The 12,708-nt window shown below is 39.2% G+C and overlaps 1 protein-coding gene across 1 annotated transcript; it reads right to left on the reverse strand.

Moving 5' to 3' along the window:
• Window positions 1-5,566: 5,566 nt before the first annotated feature.
• On the reverse strand, window positions 5,567-12,660 carry RWDD4 (RWD domain containing 4). The gene is given in 10 exon segments (XM_033061139.1): window positions 5,567-6,590; window positions 7,735-7,739; window positions 7,910-7,957; window positions 9,204-9,240; window positions 9,243-9,320; window positions 10,089-10,118; window positions 10,120-10,234; window positions 10,345-10,454; window positions 12,497-12,526; window positions 12,529-12,660. Coding segments are annotated over 10 exon segments (537 nt in total). The 5' UTR covers window positions 12,580-12,660; the 3' UTR covers window positions 5,567-6,557.
• Window positions 12,661-12,708: the final 48 nt, after the last annotated feature.

A 12,708-nucleotide genomic window follows, 5' to 3' on the forward strand; every position in this document is an offset into this window, starting at 1 on the left:
ATCTTTTAAAATACCTTCAGAGATATTTTAACATACAAACAACATATGTTTATCAACTGTAATTTCAGAAGACTAACCAACCATGTTCTACAGGCTCCGGACTCAAGTTGTTCCTTTCCTCCTTCTTTCACTCTTCACTTCTACTGTCATCTTTTCTCCTTAACAGATATCCAAAGAAGTTGAGTATATGCTTTTCATATTTAGCATGTCTCCTCATAGAATATTTTCCCATTTCCTGATCCTGTAAGACAGTGACCTGCCCTGCTTTCTCTGTGTTCATCAGTACAGCATCTAGCAGAGTTGAGCTTGTGTCTGTCAAACATAGATTATTGTGATGATCACAAAGAGATTCTGCCCAGTTTTACCAGTCAGAGATTGTAGTAGAGGTCTCAAGTACATACCTTTAAAACAGGAGAAATATAAACAAGAGTGATACATTATACCTTATACATTCTTAGTATATGCAACATGACACGAATTATCTTAATTCATTCTATGCATGAGGCAATAAATACCAGTCAGTAGTGTACATTTTCTTCCTTCCCCCATCCAGTATAACCTTTCTGTATAAAGGCCATGAAGGAAACACACAGCGATGCTCAGTACCCCTTTTTGCCCCATGCTAGAAAGAAAACAAGGGAGGGATATTACCTGTAAGACTGCATCATGGAACCATGAAATCAGGAACCACAAGGTAACTGTTCTTGCTCATCTGATGCACAATTACAGTAATTCACGAATACCAGCCACACGGACTATAAACCGCATCTCTGGGTGTTGGCAAACATTTCGTTCTTTGTCCATAAATAAGCCGCACCCGATTATAAGCCACTCGTCGTTCGCAGCGAGGACCCGTGTGCAACAAAGTCGCCAAATAGTACAGAAACCGTGGCAGGGCAGGGTTTACTGGCTCGGCTCGGGCTGTGCAGGCTCGGCCGCTCGGGGCTGCCGACGGGGGTCAGGTGGCTCAACTCGGTGGGGCTGCTCGGTGGGGCCGCTCGGGGCCGCTGCCGCTGCCACTGGGCTCGCTCACCCCGGCCCGGTGCTGCCCCGTGATGGCAGGCAGGGACGGAGCCCCCCCCGCTGCCCCCACGGCGGTGGCAGGCGGGGGCGGAGCCTGCCTGCTCCTGCTGCGGCAGGGCAGGGGCAGGAGCCCCCTGCTTACCCCACGAGCCGCGGGGATGGCAGTATGGAGCCCCTGCCTCCTCCCCGAGCCGTGGGGATGTCAGCACAGAGCTCCCCGCCTCTCCCCCGCCCTGAGGAGGGAGCTCCCCTGCCTCCCTCCCCACCCCCGCGCTGCCGGCGCTGAGCTGGCCCCACCCACTGTGCAACACAGTAACCAATTTGTAACAATCGCAAAATCCTGGTTTTACTGGCAGGTGGCTCGGCCTCGGCACCCTGGCTGGCACTTCCGGGGTTGTAAATGTCAGAAAATTATTCACATATTAGCCGCTCCTGAGTGTAAGCCGCATTTCCGGGGTGGGAGCAAAATTTTAATCAAAATGGTGTGGCTTGTATTACTCATATACACAACAGCTAATAAGCTAATGTATCACTTTGCACTTTGAGCATTTTAAACATCACAATAAGCAAGTTTAAAAAATATAAATAACAGAAATAGTGAATCCATCTTAAGATAGGGTACTACAATTATCTTGCAGAACTTCACCATTTAACTCTTTCAGACTGATTGTAAACTAAGTCCAGGACAGCCTTTGTTGAAAGCATACATTGAATTTCTTTCATTCAGAGCAGTAATATTGTATCTCCTCTCCTTCCCTCAAATGCAAAGGGATAGAACTGGAGCTCATTAACAATATATTGAATCTGCACTGACTTCTGTAACAAAAATTTATTGAAAGCAATGGTTAAATCACATGGAGTCTAGCTGTATAGTCAAGCTAAAATTAATCCATAAGCATTTATAGGTCACAAATCCACCACACGAAGATGACTCTGAAACAGGCTAAGCCACTCAGATTCAGTCAGTTTTTATTAAAGCAAATTAATTGCCTCAATACCTGGCCATCCTGTTCTAAGGTCCCCTTTGTTCCAGGGACAGTTCTGTTACTTTATTTGCTTTCACTAAGTGAAAACTTTTTTCTCTTTTCAGCTCAGGAGAATACTAAATTCATTTTTTGTATTGCTTTCCCACAAACATGGACACTAGGAAGAAAAAGCACTAACCATCTGCTGGACTCTACTGGGGAAAAAAAACAACCCACAAACAACCCCCAAAAAAACACGCAGTCACAGAAAGAAAATCGTCCTTTGCATTCTTTTTCATATAAACATCACATAGGCAGCTTTAATTTTGGCACATCCTTACTTCTGAGTAGGATTATTTCATTTCCTTTAGCACTATTTTAATTTGGAAATAAGTTTCTATATGACACCCTGTACTTTTATCATCTGAAGACATATGGGATGAGGAGCGGAAAAGAAAATCATAATTATGCAATATGCCAGTTAACTAAAACCTGGTAATACTCCTACTGTTGATCTTCACAGAAAAATATAAACCTGATAATGCTGGGCAAAATTTGTTAACCATCTGCAGCAGCTGTTTACTTTTTATCAATGGGCTGCTACCTTTTCCCTGAGCTATTATAAAATCTGTGTCTTCAAGGTCAATTGAAGCATCATTTTCACTATAGGTAGAGATCAAATGATTCTCTACAATGGAACAGGAGCTCTTCACATAGCAATGCTTTCTTCACATTTGTTTTACCTGCAGGAAATCATAAAAATGCATTACTGACAGAGATACTTGATTTAAAGTAGGATTCTGCTCTGAAGAGCAAATTCATGCAAGGCAGTGTTTATTGTCTTTCAATAAACATTGTAGCAGATGATGGTTTGAGAAAAATTTCTTTCTTCCTTCTGTATCACTTCTTGAATGATATCCTCCAAACTCAGACTAGGCTAATTTTGCCTTTCTGATCATTAGCAGCAATACCGATACTGCAGAAGGAACACTGCCCTCAGAGACATCCACACAACCTTACTCCTCTCCAGTAATGCTCTGTAGCTACAGGGCTTTCCCTCTCACTGCTATGACCTTATCCCATCTCACAACATAAACAACTTGTAGTAGCAATCACAACAGGAGTTTTTCAAATTCCTGCCCTAATTTTAACATGAATACTTCAAACACAACATCTATAGGAACCACAGGCATGAATGCTCAGACACAGTAGAGAGGGACAGTATGTAACATTTTCAGTCTGACACATGACACCAGTGTCTGGATGTAGATTTCATAAGTCTTGTGTAATTTAGCCATTTGGAGTCACTCCTCACTTTGCTCTGAATGAAGAAGAGAGAGGACAAACAGTAATGATTTTCCCAGTGCCTAGTCAATATATTTTGTCTTATTTCTGAGAGTACACCAGGCTTTCAGAGGCTGCTTTCATGGGCTCAGAAGAGAACAACTCGAAACGTAACAGTTCAGGCAAACAGAATTCTTCTCACAACCACAAACAGACCCATTCTGAGCTGAAGTCATATCCATGTTGGTGAAAGAAACCAGAGCAACAGAAAGAAATCTACAATCCTCTTGCCCTTTACCATAGCCCAAACTCAAGTCAGAATTTAGCTTTTGTTCTGTTGTATTGCCCTGCCAGCAATGAAAAATCCACTTCCTGCTCCAATCCATCCAGAATATTCACACTTCTGTTATTTTCTCTGTTGAATGAGCATCTTTCTCACCACTTTATTCTGCGTTAAGTGCAAGAGCTTAGGGTGCCATATTGTTGAAGGAAACAATTTCCAAAGGGAAATTATTTCTGGTTCAGACCAGTTCAAGAATTCTCACAGCACAAATTTCACAGTAGAACCCAAAATAATTCGTATCGCCTCAGATAAGAGGAGGATAGCATCTTTACATTTGCTCTTACCATAGGTCCTCCATGGAGAAATTATGGCTTTTTTCCTACCTGGTCTTTTGCTCACCAAAATGTAATTGCTCACCAGTTGGGCACCCTTCATGTAATCCCCACACATACAACCACTCAGAGCAGAACTGAAGGAACTTATCAGACTCAATTTCAGTGTATCTGTGGTCAAGCTGACCAAAGGGGTGAGCAGAATATGGTAGGCCACACCATGATGACTAATCACAGCTGTCACCTCTCTATTCAACATATTAGAGGCCAGCCTACATTACTCCTGGAATTTGAAACATTAGAGTGCAACAGGGCATTTTTGGTCATGGTCTGACAGCATTCTAGACATTTACTACCTTTAATTTACTTGATAATAGTATTGACACTTGTCTTTTCAGGCCAAACAAAGCCCTACTTGCAAAACTCATTAATTTAAATAGGTGATGTAGCCCTACAATCAAGAGACTCTCATCCTACTGAGTAATCACCGATTTTCCACTGCCAGTAGGTTTTGACTGAAAAAAAAAAAAAAAAAAAAAAAAAAAAAGAAATTGGCAGAGGATTTTTCAACAGTGTTTTCAATTCACTTCAGGAGTCATGATCTCTTATTTATAATTGTGCTCTGTTTTGGTAAGAATAATTTCATTTTTCCTTCCCTTCATTTATCACTGCTCAGGCCTCTTCCATAATATCGAGTACCTAGATTCTTTAAATGATTCTGTTTCAGCCATATCACAGCATATCAGAAAACAGTTCAAACAACACCAAATTACTTTTCACAATTTACACAGAAGTAAAAAATTGGTATAAAAATTTTCAATGCAAAGTATTTCCTGCAAAAGTGGATTTCAAAAATAAATACATTTACTAACAGAACCAGGGGAGACTCTCAGATATCTTCATGAGAGCATGTTATTTTCAGGCAGACTAGGAGACAAAAAAATCATGCATTCCACAAGGGTTAGCAAATTACATACAGTAACACTATTAAAAGCAAGAGATCTGGTTCTTATTTGTCCTTCCCCACCCTCCCTAAGTAATCTATCACATAAATTGTCATAGCAACTGATTTATGCACCAAGGATACCAGCAAAGACATGTCCAATTCCCCTTGGAGCACTCGTGAACGGAGTCTCCTGCTTGTGCTAGTGCTGGCAGAGATTAAAGCTAAATGCCCTTCTTGGCTACAGGTTCACCATGGACTGCAGAGCAGCTTCTCCTGGCACTTCCCGTGCCAGGCACTCCTGCTCCTGGCTGCAGCCACGAGCCTCCAGTTTATGTCAAAGGCAAGGCTGCATCGTTGCACAAAAAGTCCTCCCTTTTGTACTTTACAGTGTTTAACTACATGAGTAGAGCTCAAAAACACACCAGACTTTCTGAAATGATGGATTGCTGTACACAGTGGAGCACATTCTTCCAAAGCGGCACAGGACTTGCTCTGTGCGTATTGAACGCAACGTATATTTCCTATGGTCCTGGCAAAGTGACTGACCCTCCAATCAATAACAAACACAGCCAGCCTGAAGATCAGGTAAACATATACCACAAGAAGGAAGGTAGGAAGTCTTTGAGCGATTTTAAGAATGCTTTCTTTGTAATAGAGTCCTTTCAATTTCAAATTTGCAAAGTGAAAAGTGCAGCAGGCAATACAGAATTTAAAACAACAAACACACACCACAGCAGATAAATAGGCATTTATTAAAATTCATCTCAAAACAAAATAATAAAGGACATTAAGGCATCTTGTATTCAATAACAGTTCATACAAGTGAGGATGACTTCGCTTTCTTATACAAGAGAGCAGATCAGGAAAAAAAAACTAAGTGCTCTCGCAAAGAAGTTCTCCCAATACAATTGAAGGATTATGACTTCCACTGTCCCACCCACTTAGTCAGCAAATCACTACAAAGAATGCCTATTTCTCCAATGAAGCAGCTACAAAATCCCAACACTCATTGAGACACGTGCAAGAAAGCACTTTTGCCCCTCCTCAGGACATCCCACTGTCTGTAAAGATGCACACTGGAGAAAGACCAACAGATGGGATATTGTGGAGAATAAAGAAGCTGCACTCCTGCTATAACCACTCATTTTTTGACCAGACTAGAATATTTGGCCTTGCTTTCGCTAGTATTTACTCTTTCAACCAGTAACTAGTGATAACGAGACCACAAGTTCTAGCCTGTTTTGTAACAATTTGTATCTTCTCCTTCTAGTCCATACTAGATAAACAAATGACAAAGGTCTCATTTCCATGGAATAATTTATTTTGACTAATACGCTGTCAAGTGACCAACCACTGTTATAGTGCTTTTCTCTTCAACTGAATAAGAACATCAGGAAATGTTTACAGTATCATTGGTTTCACTATAACAGGATTTTACTACAGACTAAATATAAATTAATAAACACTTCAGCACTATTCACTTCACACATTGCTCTCTATATCCTTTGTCACATTCTAACCTTCATTTAAGGCAAGTTTGTTGGTTGATTTTTCTGAAGATGACCACATGGTCCTCTATAGAAACTTTTGTGACTAGATTTACAAGTTAGGAAATCAAGCTTTAAAAAATGCTTACTTCAACAAATATGAAAGTTATTAATAGAGAGATGGTGACCCACAATTGCACTGTATTAAAAGGTGGAGTTTCCTTGTATCAAAGTCCTTTATTCATCATCTTTAGAACCAGTTTTGCTTAACTATAAAAGAGACACAAAAAGAAAGTATTCAAAGTTTAGACTGCCATTCCATTTATTAGCGAAACAAGAACATTATTTCCATCTCACACTGAACACATGTATACTTAATTAACAATACAGACTGATTTTGCTACTGTATCAAGAGACTGAAAAGTATAAAAAAATAATTCTTAAGATTAAATACTAAATGAACTTATTTCCTGATAATGAAAGTTGAAACAAACAAACAAACAAACAAACAAACAAACAACCAACCCAGAAAAACCTCAGGGCACTGTTTCTATCTAATTTGAAGGCTCTATCACCAACTCTCCAAAAACAAAAAAAAAAAAAATGAAGTAACAGAACTCTGTCTTCATACATCTCTGAGAGAATTCTCATATAAAAATTTAGACAATATAAAAATAAACATTAACAAACTTAGTATGTCTCACCTTTTAAGGTTACGTTTATAATTATTAAAAGTAGCATGACTGTCATGAAATCTGTCTGAAAACCAAGACATTCACTATAAACAACCACTTTTAACTCAGAAGGACTCTGCCCAAAACAACCTTCAACATTTACTTGCTCTTATTTAAGAACTGGAACTGGTGTTAGGTCTTACAGTGAAAATTACTTCAATTGTGTAAAATAAAATAGTTTGCTTTTGAAATTGTCAAGCAGTAATTTCCACTGAATCAGCAAAGACAAGAGGATGGAAGAAATCAATACTGAGGGAGTAAGAAGAAAAGAATTATTCACTGGAGGAGTTGCAGCAAAGAATGAGGCTTGTAGGAGGCAGCAAGGTGCTCCCACTTGGGATAGCTCTCTTTTATTTCTTACTCATTCCACTGCCCTCCAGAACCTGGCAGCACTACCACACACTGTTTTAAATTTTCATGTCATATAAGGACATGAATATTTGCAGTGCATTTGGTTAGCAAAGCCCTCTCATTGTAAAATTAAAATTTAATTGCCTCAGTAAATAAAAAAAGAAACCAATGAAGTTCAAAGAGTGAAGTCCTTCAAACTAATATTCAGAAAAAACAGCATTTTAAAGCCTTTGAGAAATTTGCAAATTAGAAACCAAATAAGCTGCAGTTCTTACTCTTTTCATAAAAATCTTTCTAACAGTAAAAAAGAGAACTTGAAAAATACTTACATGCTGGACACATATAGAAATTAATCAGACATCATAGTCAAATCCAACATAGTTAGGAAGAAAGCAAGAAAAAAATTTATCAGAAGATCAGTTTTCTTCAGATGTAAGTACAAATAATTTTTAATTTACATACACAGCATATTCACAATACTGTATATAATACATTCACTTTACCTAATTACGTCAACCCAGTTCCATCCTCGTGGAAGTTCCCCTTTGTTATCTGCAGAAAAAGGTTTAATTTCAACACACAAGCTAAGGGAATATTTTATCTTTCTTCAAATCAACCCACAAAATTCTAAATATCCAAACCCCTCAACTTCTGCACTCCAAAGCCATGAGGACAGAAACAGATTTTAATGTCTTAAACACAGTGTGTTTTTCAACCAAACCCAAAGTGAAAGGAGGAAATGAAATGGCCTTAAAATTGTGCCAGGGGAGGTTCAGATTAGATCTCAAAAAGCATTTTTCACTAAAAAGTAGTTAGGTATTGGAATAAGTGGCCCAGGGAGGTGGTGGAATCACCGTCTCTGGGAAGTGTTTCAGAGGGTGTATGGATGTGGTACTTGGGGATAGGATTTAGGGGTGATGATGGGTGGTGATGGGTTGATGGTTGGAGAGATTAACTTAATTTCTTCCAACCTGGGTGATTCTCTGATTACGATTCAAAGTAATTCAGTTCAAAAAAAAACCACCTCAGTCCACCTGAAATCTAATTCAGAAGGTAGCTGCAATATGAGCTGGGCTGACCACCACTGATGAATTCAGTCAAAGAACTAAATTTTTATGCAGCTTTTTCTTATACAGTAAATTAAGCCCTGCCAATTATACATTAGGTTAGACAGATTACATGCAGAAATCACTATCACAGCTACAATAGGATAGTATTATCCAGATCATTATTGAAAACTGAAGGGGAGCACCAAAGAGTCATCAGTAAAATTAACTGAGGTAATCAACACTTCCAATAAAAATCCTTCTATTTCACTGAGTTTTAAGTATCTGCAAAAGCATTTCTATTTCTAGAATGCCAAACTAAATTAGATGTTTTACTTTGGGTTCCAAAAGAAATACGTTTGTTTAGAATTACATTTTTAATAATTGGTGAATTATTTATGAGGCCTATCAACATACAGCATGTTTTCCTTAAAGTGAATTTTTAGAGGTCCCAAATCCTCTCCTTCCATAAGTGTATTTTGAAATTTCATTTGTCACCAACTGAAACAAAACAAAACACAGCAAAACAAAACAATGATATTATTAAATCCTGACTCTACAAAAAGTTGCTGTGACCAGAACTAACATATTAGGCAAGCATAATTAATCTAAAACAAATAAAATCGAGACCACAGACTTAAAGTAGTTAATCTTATTAACAAATTACTAGTTACTCTTTCTCTAGCAAGGTGTCCTTGCTATAAAATTTGGATTTTCATACTGATCAAGCAAGATTATTACAGTGAACAAAACTGTTTTATCGGCTAGTTTTCGTTTCTGGGTTTTGGGATAACCTGCTCCTTTTTCTCTTTTTTCTTACTTGGTGGCACATCAGGGGTTCCAATTGAAATACTATTGCTTACTGAAGTCTGAGAAGGATAAAAGTGGTTGTAAATATTTTGCATATTAGTTCCAAGGAATCTCTGTGTGATATGATTACTGAACCTGACATACTGAAATACCCTGACTGTCAGAAAGAAAGCAATGCTGTCAGCAGCCTGAAGCTTTTAATCAACATATAATCAGGATTGTACTTTTAAAAACATGTTAGGGATGGAATTATTTTCTTCTAGTTGCAAAGGGCACTTTTTTCCACTTTTAAAATATAATCATGCAGTGTGATTCAGTCTGAATGGATTCAGACTTTCAAACACAGAATCATTCCTTCCTTGTCAAAGCAGATCTGCTGCACCATCGTGGCAAACAACAGCATGTTACACAACCCAAAGGCCCCAGACTGACCCAGCCTGACTACTTTAAGACCCTGGAGGTGCACTTATGCAATCACAGAAAGGCGCAGTAAATTGCCACCCCTCCAGTCCTCAACAGACACATCTCTGTTTCAACTTCCTTCAGTTTTGCTTCTGCTCAAAGTTTCCATTTTAATGTTGTCCTGTGGGACATAACAGCAGGCTGCAAACATTTTGGTGTAACAGCAAAATAACTATCAAATAAAACAATTACGACCACAAAGCATCGTGGCACCATACCTTGTGTGTCACTTTCAGCCACTAACATGTATAACCAACGACTGATTTACACTTAGAGAGAACTCTGAAGTATTCAGGTTATAATAATCAATCTTTTTTTTTCAGTTTGTAAAAGCACAAAATTAAAATCAGAATTTATCTACTTACCACAGTGTTAACAGGTTGATTTTCCATGAAACACCTCCTTATTGTCTTTGGCATATTCAAAAAGTGTGTATGTCATATGCAGTTCCAAGATTGCTTCAACTTCTACCATTAACTTGTCCAATATACTTTGCTTAATAGCTGAAGATCCTAAAAGAAATCATCAAACTCAACTGTAAATTAGACAGATGACAAAAAGCTCTTCAAACAAAGAGCCCCCACCACAAGGCCAGGGAGTGAAGATGTCACAAATACTTACATCGTGTTGTTGAAGAAAGCGTCCATTGATATGACTGTGCTGTTTGTGGATATTGTTTCTGGCCAAGAGACCTCTATCAGAAAGGCTTTGGGATCTCCACTTTCACCTATCTGAAGAGAAAAAAATCCCATTTTTATAAATCAACAGTTTCCACTCACTTTCTGAGGATTACAAAGCCAATACGGAAGTCTATTACTTCTTTTAGACTATCAAAATTCCTTGAGACCACTATTTTGATAGTTATCAGTTAGAAAATAAAACTGTTTTCTAGAAAGAGCATTGAATTTTGGACATCAATATTAACATTTACCCTGCAGTTTTCATTCTAGAAAAAGCAGCAGAAACTGTCAAATTCTCTTTCTATCATTGGGTTTTTTAAATTCCTTTGTTTAAAAGCTACTTTGTAGTATCTTCAAGCAAATATTATATTTTTACATAAGCAGAACAGAAAATATGATGCTTTTTTCCCTCCCATGCACCCAAGCACAGAGCAATATGAAAACAAGCCACAAGCCAGAGTTGAAATAAGGATGATAATAAACTAATAACCTAAGCACAAATAATGGCTAAGAATGTCAATATTTACATCTCATACCTACAAGTATTTTATTTCCCTGTATAAAAGAATGAGTTTTGGATTTAAAAAAAATAAATTTCACACAAGGATTTGGAAAAACTAGCACAATAAGGTTTCTAAAACCACTCAAAATTCTCCCTTATCTGCCTCTTTAATAAAAATCAGCCACAGAAGTGGCTGCAAGGTTCACAGGGTTCTCTCAGGAAAGCATTGTATATATGCAGAGCAAATCCTGCAAAGCCATACGAATTTCTTCTATCTTCTCATGCACTCACTTGCATTATGACTTCTCTCAATACAGATTTTTCTTCATGGGAAAGATTGTATTGTTGCCTTTGTATGACACTACGCATTATTGTATTTGAGTTATCCTAATTTTGGACAATATTTTTTGTCTAATAAAATCAGCAATGAGCAAAGGTAGTGAAATGTAAAATGATACACTTTAGGTTTGTAGGCATGTCATATTTCCCTTTCAAAGAATTTAATTTATTAAGAATGATCCAATCAATTGAGAAAGGCTGCTCTTAGGTGGCTGGGATTCCAAGTGCTATTAATTAATTGAGTATATCTAATTACAATTAGTGATATCATTCTTAAGTTGTTTGAGAAGTCACGAAAGGTGGTTTTAGATGGTTTCTCCCTGAAACAGACATATTGCATTTTTCCGAAGTCCTCCCTTCTGTCCCATGGATGCCTAAGATTTCAACAAAAGATCTGCCTCAGTCTGTGTCCAGAAGAACTTCAAGGTTTTAAATATGAGAATGCTGGTGAGAATTTCATGCCAGAATCTTTGTTGTGTACCTTGAGCTCAGCACTCCTGTACATCTCTTCTGACCAGACTGTGTGAGTACACATACCCAAAGCATTTTGTGGATTTTCTCTTTAGTAGGTAAACAAGACATGGACAAGAGTCTTTGACAAGAGACTGGAACTTTGTAACTGAACAGTTAACAAAGGTTCCAAATTTTACAAAGAAACATCTCTAAACATCTCTTAATTTCTGACCTGTTAGGGTAAATATTACACAGAAGGCTGGCTCCCTCAGAGGGCTTTACAGGCTATGCAGGGCACAGATATGCAAGTGGGATGCCTGGCTCAGGGATAACTGGCTTGTGGTGGCCAAGCAATAGGACAAGAGGCAATAGGCAGAAACTGATGGACAGGAAGTTCCACCTGAGCATAAGGAAGGACTTCTTTACTGTGCAGTGACCGAGCACTGAACAGACTGTCCAGAAAAGGCTGTGGAGTCTCCCTCAGTGTAGACATTCAAGAACCGAGCGGAACACGATCCTGTGCCACGTGCTCTAGGATGATCCTGCTCGAGCAGTGAGACTGGATCAGATGACTCACTGAGGCCCTTTCCAAGCTCCGCCCGTTCTGTGATTCTGTAATAAACCATGCTGGGTGCAGCTTCATACACACGGCACCCTGTGGTATCGTTGTACCAAACATCCTGAAAAAACTCCCTGTGGATCTATCCCTTACTGCACATCAGACACCGCTTTGGCTCAGAACCCCCTAGTACGGCAACTACGAGGCAGCAAAGTAACTTCAAGGTACAACTTGCCTTACCCTGTACTGGAAGGCCACCGGGCTGAGCTCCCCTGAAGCAACACGTCTCCCTCGTAGATAGAGCGCAGCGCTTCCAGCTCCATCTGCAGCCAGGGCCAGAGCAGGGTTACGGACAGCAGCCCGGGCACCGCGCTCGCATCCGCCGCGCTCCCCCTTCCCGCCCCGCTTCCCTCCTGCCCCCGCCACGGGCAGCCGCCCCCTCTCCCCTCACG

The sequence above is a fragment of the Catharus ustulatus genome, chromosome 5, assembly GCF_009819885.2.
Source record: "Catharus ustulatus isolate bCatUst1 chromosome 5, bCatUst1.pri.v2, whole genome shotgun sequence".
NCBI lineage: Eukaryota > Metazoa > Chordata > Aves > Passeriformes > Turdidae > Catharus > Catharus ustulatus.